A 12286-nucleotide genomic window follows, 5' to 3' on the forward strand; every position below is an offset into this window, starting at 1 on the left:
GATTTGGTGCAGTTTCTAATGAAGCAATGGTTGGTTGGTTAATATGTTTTCTGTAGCTGTTAGCCTTGCCAAATTGTACAAAAAGGATAAATTTTATGGAAGTCTGAAACCAAGAAGGTGTTAATTTCATATGTGTATTTAACGGTATAGTGTTTTATAGTTTTTATCACCATATAAATACATAGACATTTTATAGTTTCATCAACTAGAGAGCTTTAGTCCTTCAAAAGTGATTTTTGAAAAACCTGCTTCTTTTTTTTTGAAATGGAGTTTCACTCTTGTTGCCCAGGCTGGAGTGCAATGATGCCATCACGGCTCACCACAACCTCTGCCTCCTGGGTTGAAGCAATTCTCCTGCCTCAGCCTCCCAAGTAAGTGGGATTACAGACATGCGCCACCACGCCCGGCTGATTTTGTATTTTTAGTAGAGACAGGGTTTCTCCATGTTGGTCAGGCTGGTCTTGAACTCCCGATCCCAGGTGATCCGCCTGCCTAGGCCTCCCAAAGTGCTGGGATCATAGACATGAGCCACCACGCCCGGCCTGAAAACCATACATTCTTACAGAACATAATGAATTCCAAAAGCTGCTTTTCTGTGACAAGCAGAAATCTTTGACAAGCTTCTGCTATTCAGAAAGATCTACATAATACAGCTATTTTGCTTCCAATAATTCAGATAGTAAACTGTACATTTGTGATACTCTTAGGATGTTTCTACCCCAGGCCTTGGGCTTATAAATACATTTAATTTGCATCAATAGATTTCATTGGCTAAAAGTATTTTCAATACCTGTTATACTTTACCTGCCAAGTTCACAATCCTTGAAACCATTTCATGAAAAGTATTTTCCTATTGGTAAAGCTTTTATTCTCCTATCCAAATTCTGCAGGAGGTTTAAATAAAATTGTGGCTGGGCATGGTGGCTCACGCCTATAATCCCAGCACTTTGGGAGACTGAAGCAAGTGGGTCACTTGAGGTCAAGAGTTGGAGAGACCTGCCTGGCCAACATGGTGAAACCCTGTCTCTACTAAAAATACAACAATTTAGCCGGACAAGAGGCACACGCCGGTAGTTCCAGCTACTCAGGAGGCTGAGGTGGGAGGATGGCTTGAACCCGGGAGGCAGAGGTTGCAGTGAGCGGAGATTGTGCCACCACACTCCAGCCTAGGCGACAGAGCGAGACTCCGTCTCAAAAAAAAGGGAGCTTTAGGAGATATTTTCTGAAGTAAAATAATTACCTTTTTATATTTCAAATGGCCTAGAGTGTTATTTAGAGACACTAAGATTTGCTGTTGTTTGTAATCTACATTCCTAGGATCTGCAAATAAAAGTTATTTCCCTATTTCTGTTAATTCCTTTAGGCAAACTCTCTGCTTCTTTATGTTAAAGAGCCGACCTGGTGTCCTTTCAGATCTCTGCACACTTAGTTAGACAAAGCTACATGGTTATTACAGCTTTCACTCTTCATGATTGAAGCTATTATTACCATAGGTCTCAGATTTCTTGTCCTTAATGTGAGAATGGTGATATTTCATGGATAAAATAATGAAGTACTTGAAGAGGTGGGGGGAAGAGCCAGCTGAGAAGTATTTTTAATGATTTGAAACATTCTGAGGTACTTCTAGATACTTGGAGCGAAATACTAAAAGATTTTCTCAGAAGATCATACCGCTTGATCCAATTTGAACCAAATTCAACTAGAGAAATTAGCTATATTTTCAACTAAAGAAATTAGCTATATTTTTAAAATGTTAACGTCCTGCTATATCTAATTTATTTATTGCTTGCTCAAATATTTCCTGAAATTGAGGTGATGCATTGTAGATGACAGGTCAGTTTTTAGGAGTTTGTTTATATGTGTTAATGGTCAACCTTAAAAATGATTTCGGCCGGGTGCGATGGTTTATGCCTGTAATCCCAGCACTTTGGGAGGCCGAGGCGGGCGGATCACCTGAGGTCAGGAGTCCAAGACCAGCCTGGTCAACATGGTGAAAACCCCGTCTCTACTAAAAATACAAAAATTAGCAGGCCGTGGTGGCACATGCCTGTAATCCCAGCTACTCGGGAGGCTGAGGCAGGAAAATTGTTTGAGCCCGGGAGGCGGAGGTTGCAGTGAGCCAAGATGGTGCCACTGCACTCCAGCCTGGCCAATAGAGCAAGAATCTGTCTTAAAAAAAAAAAATTCAAGAGAAATACAAACAATGCCAAATGATACTTTACAAGGCAGTTGTAAAAAGCTATGGGTCGGGTGTGGTGGCTCACGCCTGTAATCCCAGACTTTGGGAGGCCAAGGCAGGTGGATCACAAGGTCAGGAGTTCGAGACCAGCCTGGCCAATGTGGCGAAACCCTGTCTCTACTAAAAATACAAAAAGTAGCCGGGCGTGGTGGTGGGTGCCTGTAATCCCAGCTACTTAGGAGGCTGAGGCAGGAGAATCGCTTAAATCCAGGAGGTGGAGGTTGCAGGGAGCCAAGATTGTGCCACTGCACTCCAGCCTGGGTGACAAGAGCAAGACTCAGTCTCAAATAAATAAATAAATAAATAAATAAATAGTGTGTGTGTTTTATAGACGTTTTCCTACCCAAAGAAAAACAAGTACTTGGCTGGGCGCGGTGGCTCACACCTGTAATCCCAGCACTTCGGGAGGCCGAGGCGGGCGGATTATGAGGTCAGGAGATTGAGACCATCCTGGCTAACGTAGTGAAACCCCGTCTCTACTAAACATACAAAAAAATAAGCGGGGCGTGATGGCGGGCGCCTGTAGTCCCAGCTACTCAGGAGGCTGAGGCAGGAGAATAGCGTGAACCCGGGAGGCAGAGCTTGCAGTGAGCTGAGATTGTGCCACTGCACTCCGCAGTGCGAGACTCCGTCTCAAAAAAAAAAAAAAAAAAAAAGAATAAAAAGTACTTTTTTCCTTGAATTGTGAAATAATAGCTTCATTTGAAGGAGGGATGCTATTGAATTACTATTGAAGGCAAGAGAGTATTCCATTTAGGGACTATTAATGTGTGCACATAGGCACAAACCCATTTGCTAAGAAAAATCTATCAATGGGACAAGATTATAAGAAACTATAGTGAATTTGCGCATTAAAATTTTCCATAAAATTGGCAGGGTGCAGTGGCTAATGCCTGTAATCCCAGCGCTTTGAGAGGCCCAGGTGAGTGCCTGGGCAACACGGCCAAACCCCATCTCTACTAAAAGTACAAAAGGCCAGGCATGGTGGCTCACAACTGTAATCCTAACACTTTGGGAGGCCGAGGCAGGTGAATCACTTGAGATCAGGAGTTCTAGACCAGCCTGGCCAACATGGTGAAACCCCATCTCTACTAAAAATACAAAAATTAACCGGGCGTGGTGGTGGGTGCCTGTAATCCTATCTACTCAGTAGGCTGAGGCAGGAGAATCGCTTGAACCCGCAAGGCAGAGGTTGCAGTGAGCCGGGATCACTCCACTGCACTCCAGCCTGGGTGACAGAGTGAGATTCCATCTCAAAAAAAAAGGACAAAAGTTAGCCGGGCATTGAGGCCGGGCGCGGTGGCTCACGCATGTAATCCCAACACTTTGGGAGGCTGAGGTGGGTGGATCACGAGGTCAGGAGATCGAGACCATCTTGGCTGACACAGTGAAAACCCGTCTCTACTAAAAATACAAAAAAATTAGCCGGGCGTGCTCACCCAGGCTGGAGTGCAGTGGCACGATCTTGGCTCACTGCAAGCTGCAAGCTCCACCTCCCGGGTGCATGACATTCTCCTGCCTCAGCCTCCCGAGTAGCTGGGACTACAGGCGCCCGCCACCACACTTGGCTAATTTTTTGTGTTTTTAGTAGAGATGGGGTTTCACCATGTTGGCCAGGATGGTCTCGATCTCCTGACCTCGTGATCTGCCCGCCTCGGCCTCCCAAAGTGCTGAGATTACAGGCGTGAGCCACCGCGCCCGACACAGACCTGGTTTTGAATGAAGACCTTAATGTTTAGCCAGGACGTTTCTAAGAATCTGGCCTGCATGTGTTTTCCAAGGTGTGCATGTTAACTATGTGACCTCCAAGTATCACAGTTATCACAGACAGCTCTGGCACTTTTTTTGCTTCCAGAATTACCCAGAAACTGACTATTATCAAACCAATCTAAGTCAAACCCTAAACTTAAGCTTCAGGATTATGTAAAAGTTATTTTTTTCCTTTTTCTTTCTTTTTTTTTTTGGAAACTGGGTCTTGCTCTGTTGCCCAGGCTGGAGTGCAGTGGCACAGCTCACAGCAGCCTTGACCTCCTGGGCACAAGCCATCCTCCTACTTCAGCCTCCCAAGTAGCTGGGACCAAAGGCACACGCTAGCACACCTGGCTAATTTTTTTATTATTTGTAGCGATGAGGTCTTGCTATGTTGCCCAGTCTGGACTCAAACTTCTGGCCTCAAGTGATCCTGCCTCGGCCTCCCAAAGTGCTGGGATTACAGGCATGAGCCACTACACCTGGACCTTTTTTAAACTAGAGTTATTTCAGCAGGATACAGACTAAAATAAAAAAATCAGCCCAGCGCAGTGGTTCACGCCTGTAATTCCAACACACGCAGGCCGAGGGGGTTGGATCACTTGAGGTCAGTAGTTCAAGACCAGCCTGGCCACCATGGTGAAATGCTGTCTCTACTAAAAATACAAAAGTTAGCCAGGCATGGTGCTGGGCACCTGTAATCCCCAGCTACTAAGGAGTCTGAGGCAGAAGAATCTCTTAAACCTGGGACGTGAAGGTTGCAGTGAGCTGAGATCACACACCACTGCACTTCAGCCTGGGTGGCACAGCAAGACTCCGTCTCAAAAAAATATTCCAGAACTATTTATAACTTTTCTCTTTAACATCTGACCATCCAACCAATAATTTATCTATTTGGTCATCTTGTAGTTGTCTCCACCACATTATTTGAGATAACCACTTAGCCTTTTTTTGTTTGTTTGTTTTTGAGATGTTTTGAGATGAAGTCTTGCTCTGTTTCCCAGGCTGAAGTGCAATGGCACAATCTCGACTCACTGCTACTGCTGCCTCCCGGATTCAAGCAATTCTCCTGCCTCAGCCTCCCGAGTAGCTGGGATTACAGGCATCCGCCCCCATGCCTGGCTAATTTTTCTATTTTTAGTAGAGATGGGGTTTCACCACGTTGTCCAGGCTGGTCTCGAACTCCTGACCTTAAGATCCACCACCTCGGTCTCCCAAAGGTGGGATTACAGGCATGAGCCACCGCGCCTGGCCTAGCCTTTAGACATTTAAAAATTCAACTTTGATTTGACTGGCCTGAGTTATGCCTGAGTTAGTTTTTTATCTTAAAGAAAACTAACTCAGGAGGTCTTCATTAGCTATGTACTCTATCACCAATAGTTCATGTAATAATGCCGCTGACTCCCAAAAAGCAATTCTAGTAAAATTTATAAGTTTGGACAAAACTCATTTTTGGAAAATACTTGAAAAATCCCTCGGTAGTGCTTTACCATAGAACACTCAGAACCTCTCAACCCTTTATTACCTGTATGCCCAATAATTGGAACAAATAATAGTATCAGATATTGTAATGTTAGGCTATCGCTTCTTGGCTCCTGTGATTCCCTAGCGTCCCATCCTGGATGTCCTTTAGGTACACAGTGCTACTACTGTGTGCCATGGACAGTGTTAGGACACATTCTGAGCTTCCTGAGTGCATCACCGTGAGGCCAAATAGGCTGTTCTCTCTCCAGTGAAATTCCTGTCTGTCTTTAGGCAGTCATCTTCATCTATGCATTAGTGGTGTCTCTGTTCACCATGCTTCATATAAACTAAAGTACAGCCTGATCTTCCGAAAAAATACTCTTTTTTGTGGACTCAAGTATAAAATCAATATTTAATTTAGCTAGTGATTAAACCATTTTGTTGTTGTTGTCTTTTGAGACGGAGTTTCACTCTTGTTGCCTAGGCTGGCGTGCAGTGGTGTGATCTCAGCTCACCACAACCTCCACCTCCTGGGTTCAAGCGATTCTCCTGTCTCAGCCTCCCAAGTAGCTGGGATTACAGGTGCCCACCACCACACCCAGCTAATTTTGTATTTTTAGTAGATACAGAGTTTCTCCATGTTGGTCAGGCTGGTCTCAAACTCCTAACCTTAGGTGATCCGGCGGCCTCAGCCTCCCAAAGTGCTGGGATTACCGGCATGAGCCACCGCGCCCGGCCAATTAAACCTTTTTAAAACCAACTGAAAAATGTTTAAAATTCACTTGCTTGTGAGCTGTCATTGGTGAATATTGGTTCCAAGGTTTGGGGAATGAATTTGAGAAGGCCTTTTTCTCAAACCTTTAGGGCTCAGTAAGGCTAAAACAAAAACAAACAGGTGCATCCAAGATCTGATTTCAAGGCAAGATTTATTGCTTTACAAACAAACATTATGCTTGGTCTTAATAGAAAAATGACATCAGATACATCCAGAATACATTTCACATTGGGATAGCTGCCAGTTCAGCACAAAACATACATTATTAGGAGCAGGGAAGCATGAAAATAAACTATATCTTACTTTTTGGTACATCAGGAACACTTTTGCCTGAAGTAAGCCCTTTAGTACTATTTTTTATTTTATTTATTTTTTTAATCCATCCATCTGCACACTGGCCCTTTAGTACTCTTTAAGTGTAAAACTTTAATACTTGTCCTGGGCTTTGACCCTTGTGTTTGATCTAAATGACATTTCAAACATAAATGTCTTTTGACTAGTGCGTTTACTGTTATGTACAGAATTTAAAATGTGATAGTTTGAATATAAAATCTGGTTTGATACATGATATAAAAGTTGTATATTTAAATTCAAGAAAATGTTTTTGTGGACTATTTCTACTAAAGAATATTAAATTAAAATAATTTAAAAACTTATGAAGCAGTGATCTGTTAACTGGTCAGGTCAATTATCTGAGCTGTGTAAATCATTGTCTGGCACTACAGTTGAATCACCTTGACACTGAACTCAGGAGCAGCCCATTTAAGAAGCATCTTGTAAATAACAAAGTGACACCTTCGAGATTACAGTTGCAACTATGCAAGTCATTCATAGAGTAGCTGTGGGCTCTCTTCTAAAGGAGGACCCATTACATGAAAATAGACCTTTCGTGTCTTGTTGCCGACGTCCAAGTCTCTTGTGGTCCAGAAATGCCAGGATGGTTGTTTCAAATGCATTGGGTATGAATTGCACCTTGAATCTGCCCTTCCCTTTTTCGGTTAAACCTTTTCACATAGCTGCTGCTGCTCCTTAGCAGTCCATCCCCTGGACGGAGGCGGCCTCTCAGGACCTGAAGCAGAGCTGTAGGGAGCTGCCGTCTCTTATGGTAGATGTGGCCCATCACAATATACCTGCTGCCTGGACAAAATAACCAGAACATTAATTCATACTGTCTTTTAAATGCCATGAAACAGAAAATGTAAGGCCTTTAAGAAATGCCTAAGCTGCAATCTATTATCTTGCTGCACAAGTTGAAACTGATATTGAGTCTCCAGGCATCTGGTGGAAACAGCCTAGCGACCTTTAGAAGATAACCAACCAGGCCGGTGTGGTGGCTCACGTCTTTAATCCCAGCACTTTGGGAGGCCAAGGTGGGCAGCTCACTTGAGGTCAGGAGTTTGAGACCAGCCTAGCCAACATGGTGAAACCCCGTCTCTACTAAAAATACAAAAATTGGCAGGGCGTGGTGGCACATGCCTGTAACCCCAGCTGCTTGGGAGGCTGAGGCAGGATAATCGCTTGAACCCAGGAGGCGGAGGTTGCAGTGAGCCGAGATCGAACCACTGCACTCCAGCCTGGGCGACAGGACGAGACTCAATCTCAAAAAAAAAAAAAAAAAAAAAAGCAGTATGTAACCGGACCACATTACAGAACAAAGGTCCTTATCACAATCTATCAGGATTTCCCAGAGCACATGTCTAGAAAGATGTGGGAGTGGGTATTCCCCGCTATCAACCCCACATACACACCCAAAAAAGCAGCTTTTCTAAACTCAGTTCTGTACAGTCCCTTCTGGCAATGGTGTTTGGTTGTCCACCCCATTTGTCAACATCTATTTATTGACAGCCCGCTTTGTGCCAACCTTTGCTGTTCTCACCCTTGAGGGTGGGGGCTGACAGGGCTTAAATCACAGAGTGGCCGAAATAATACCTGTCGTCTAAATCCCATTCATGTCACTGTCCCCCATCCCTCCCAAAAAAAGGCTGGGCGACCTACAGCCCGGGCTGTGGCACCCACGTTACAAACGGTGGTATAAAGTACATATGCAGCGCCATTCAGGTCAGTTTCAATACCAGGTTTAAACTCTGGACACGGCTTATTGCAGCTGGAGGAGTCCAGGGCTAACATGTGGACTCGGAAGAAGAAGCCGTCGGGGGTGAGGTACAGGCGGTTCATCTTGTACAGCCCGTCCCGATCCACCAGCAGGGTCACCAGCCGGATTCCCGCGCCCAGCACGTCCACATCGTGCACGATCCCGTTCACTGCTGCTTCCGAAAAACAGTTTGGAGAAGAGCATTACCCCGAGTTCCTCTCCCAGTCCCCCGGGCGGTGGTTTTTAGCAACCGCGAAACGGCCCGCACGGGTCGGGCGCCCTGGGATCTCGCGGGCGGGCTTCTCCGGGGCTCGGAAAGGCTCGCGGGGCGGCGGCGCGGCGGCCGGGCTCACCGAATTCGCTCTCGCAGAACGCCTCGCGTTCGTCCAGGTCGGACCGGCAGGCGCGCGCGCAGGGCTCAGGGCCGGGCTCCGCGTCCCTCTGCGGCGGGCTGAGGCCGAAGCTGAGGCTGAAGAGCGGCGGCGGCGCGGGCGCGGGTCCCGGGGCCAGCGCGGCGGCGCGCGGCCGGTTGGGGTGGGCGTGGTCGGCGGAGCCCTCGGTGGCGAGCGCGGGCGGCCGGGCGGCGGGGAAGCGCAGAGCCCGTGAGCGCGCGCGTCGCGGGGCGTCCTCCGACGCGGGCTCGCGGCGCGGCGACGCGCGGTTCTCGGCTTGCGCCAGGCGCGGGCCCGGCAGGCCAGCGGGCGCGCGTGCGGCCTCCCGGAAGCTGGCCTGGTTGTCGGCCGGCGCGGGGGGCTTCCGGCGGCGCGGGTCAGGCCAGGCGCGGGCGGCGGGGGCGGCCTCGGCCGCGCGCGGCCGCTGCGGGGCCTCAAGGAGCGGCTGCGCGCGGGGCCCCGGTGTCTCCTCCGCGGTCGGGCAGCCGCGGGAGTCCGGCTTTCTGCTGTGCGGCGGCGAGGCTGTGGGGAGAGAAGAGGAGAGGCGGGAAGGCGGTGGGGGAGGAGAAGCAGTGAGGGGAGGCCGTCGGGGAAAGCCGAGGAAGCCGAGAAGGGAGAAGAGGGAAGGGGAGGCTGAGACGGGAGGCCGAGAGCGGAAGGGAGGCCAGGAGGGGAGGAGGCCGCTAGTGGGGCAGGGGCGCTGCAGAAGAAGGGCTTTGGGAGGGGGAGAGGAGATAGGGGACAAGGGAGGCTTCGCAGGCACCTGCAAGAGGAGAGATGGGAGGGAGGCCCGGAGGCCTGGAAGTGAAGCAGGGAGAACCCGGACGCAGCGTCGCGGCCAAGCGGGGCACGCGCTTCCCAGGCCCCAAAGGAAGAAGGATACGAGGGTCTTGCCCTCTAAGATTATAGCTTTTAAAATTACAACCCGCTATTTACTCTAAGACTAAACATGTCTGACAACACTGGTTAGATAACAAACTTTTTTGCCCTTCCTTTAATATATACGTATATGTGTGTATGGGTGCATGTGTGTGTGTGTGTATGTGTATATATATATATATATATAAAACATATATAAACATCCGCCTCTTTGCTATTTACAGTTTGTTGAGAAAGTACCAAGAGCAAACCCCAGGGGGAAAGGTCTCATATTACAGGTTCTCCTAATTGTTTAAGCGCCCCTGACAACAGAACTATTTGGTTTTCCCATCCGTGTTTACACTGTCATCCTGGTCTCTGCAGAATCGAGCATTTGTAAGTGGATTTTTATCTGGCTTCTTGGACACCACTTACTGGTAAACCACAGCTAAGGAAGGTTTTAAAAGCTTGGCTGGGAGGCAGAGGCCCCTAGTTAAGTATAAAAGCACACATCGCTTACATTTTTTTCCCCATTAGATGGTGGAGGAAAGACTCCTAAATGGTATGGCATGAAAACAAATTTTTAAAATTATTAATGATTTTCCCTAGTTCTGCAGACAGGTTGGTGAGTAAACCTCAGCCAGCTTGGGAGCTGGGCACCTTTCCATACCAGTTACACAATTTCACCTCCTTGCTTGCCTGGGTCCCAGTGCCCTCCAAACAGGGAAGAACTCGCCTTTATTTTTCTCTCTCCTTGCATTAAAGAGATGGATCTGCCCATTTGCAGCTCTGGCAACACTTCATTTAAAGTTGATTGGTCTTGCCAAATCGATAATCTGCTTTAAAATCAGCTTTCACCCAGCAATAATAGCTGGTTAGAGTTCATGTTTTTGCAAAGAGGTTGATTCTGACTCATTATGTTGTTAAACGGTTGTGCCATGCACAGCTGAATAAAGTTCTGGTGGATATCCAATTCCTGACTGTCAACTGTTGACCTCACAACTGCTTCCCCATTGATATCACCATCTGTTGTCATGGGAAAGATTGTCTGATATTTGGGTTAAATGCCACTGAAGTCATTCAATTTCCATGTGGAAAAATAACCCAGAGTAAATTGCCCTGTAAGGTACGGAAACTTTTTCCCAGAGATAGCGAAGCCGACAGAACATCCAAATAAAAGCAAAACAAAAACACGATTCCCCAGAGAACCCCTCATTTCTTCACGGGCTGAGTAACTTAATTTCATTTCGTGCATGAAGTATAAGAGTGTGTCCGTGTTAGTTAAACCCCGGCTCAGGTGTCCCAACGTTGTGCGCTGGGGCTGCGGGGAGAGCAAAGTGCCCGGGGCTGCCGGATTTCGGCCCGGCTTCCCCCTAGCCTTCCCCAGCGCCCCCCGCAGCCCCTGCTCACCCAGCCGAGGGGGGCGGACCCCGCGGCGTCCTGCGAGCCCGGCCCGGGCACGGCTCCCGAAAGGCGCGCCACGACCCCTTTTGACACTTTCCCTCCTCTGTGATGGAGCAACTACTTAACATGCAAAGTTTTCCCCAGCCTGCCCGGCTTGCTCGGGATCATTTCAGTAGCTGAATTGGCTTCTTTCCGAAAAGGCTGCCAAGAGACACGAAACCTTGGGGACACACTTTGCTCCTTTATAAGACGAACGCAGATCCGGGGTGTCCTCTCTTGCGAGCTCTGACCCCCCCTCCTCGTCTCGCGTTTCACTGAGCCTCCTTCCCAGCTCCCCCCCAGATCCCCGCTCCGCTCCCAGAGCCCCGCACCACACCGATCTTACTTTTTCTCTCCGCCACCGGTGCTTCGGGGGATGATCCGACTATCAAACAGAGGAGCCAGAAAGCTCTAGCTGTCATTTTTGCAGACAGGATTCCCAGGCTCTAAAAGTGAGCCTGGGCTTTTGCTTGCTTTCTCTCCCCCAACCCCTTCTCCACACCCCCACCCCCGTTCATGCTAATGAGGGGCAGCCTTTGGGGAAACGGGAATCACTCGCTGAGCAGACCATTGGAACAAAACCGAGCCGCAGGGATTTCTCCCTCTTCCTTCCTAAGGGGGACGAGCACATGGCCTCGCAAAGTTGTTCCCGGGAGTGTCTGTCCTGTGATCTGCGGGCGAGGATAGCATCACAGCCTAAACTTTAAACCTGTGTGCGTTTGCGCGCTGGGGTGGGGGCAGCAGAGGGTGGGGTGACAAGTGCAGAGAATAAGCGTGTTTCGGGACTGAGGGACTGGGTGGGGGAGAACGAGTGACGGGAGCTTTTTTCTAGATTAGGTCAACAACAAATAGGAAAATAGTGCTTAAGACAGCGTGGGTTTGTGGAAGGGAGATTCCAGATGACAGAGAATGTATCCTGGAATGTGTGTGTTAGGCAATTTCTAGAGAAACCAAGTCACTGCTTCCTAAGTTTAGTAAAACTGTTTCATTATATATCACAGCTCATTGTAACCTGTGCCTCCCGGACTAAAGCGATTCTCGTGCCTCAGCCTCTCAAGTAGCTGGGATCACAGGCATACACCACCATGCCAGGCTAATTTTTGTATTTTTAGCAGAGACGGGATTTCACCGTGTTGGCCAGGCTGGTCTCAAACTCCTGACCTCGAGTGATCCACCCACCTTCGCCTCCCAAAGTGCTGGGATTACAGCGTGAGCCACCAGGACCGGCCCAGAGGTCTAATTATTAATCAGAAGGTTGCCTGTTGAGACCAGGC

General features: G+C 48.2%; 1 protein-coding gene across 1 annotated transcript; it reads right to left on the minus strand.

Annotated features, from left to right (window-relative positions):
- Positions 1–6359: 6359 nt before the first annotated feature.
- Positions 6360–11705, minus strand: C19H17orf58 (chromosome 19 C17orf58 homolog). Its single transcript, XM_024234443.3, has 4 exons — positions 11359–11705; positions 8673–9233; positions 8300–8491; positions 6360–7364 (listed from the first exon to the last, which is right to left on the minus strand). Exons 1-4 carry the CDS (start codon positions 11432–11434, stop codon positions 7174–7176), a joined length of 1020 nt encoding a protein of 339 aa, XP_024090211.2. The 5' UTR covers positions 11435–11705; the 3' UTR covers positions 6360–7173.
- Between the last annotated feature and the right edge of the window lie 581 nt (positions 11706–12286).

This window comes from Pongo abelii, chromosome 19 (genome assembly GCF_028885655.2).
Source record: "Pongo abelii isolate AG06213 chromosome 19, NHGRI_mPonAbe1-v2.0_pri, whole genome shotgun sequence".
In the NCBI taxonomy this organism is placed as follows: domain Eukaryota; kingdom Metazoa; phylum Chordata; class Mammalia; order Primates; family Hominidae; genus Pongo; species Pongo abelii.

Coding starts and splice junctions, on each gene's coding strand:
- C19H17orf58 (XM_024234443.3), bottom strand. CDS start 11,434: ATGACAGCTAGAGCTTTCTGGCTCCTCTGTTTGATAGTCGGATCATCC. Junction 8,492..8,672: donor GTTCTGCGAGAGCGAATTCG/GTGAGCCCGGCC, acceptor TTTCGGAAGCAG/CAGTGAACGGGATCGTGCAC. Junction 7,365..8,299: donor GTGTCCAGAGTTTAAACCTG/GTATTGAAACTG, acceptor TATTTTGTCCAG/GCAGCAGGTATATTGTGATG.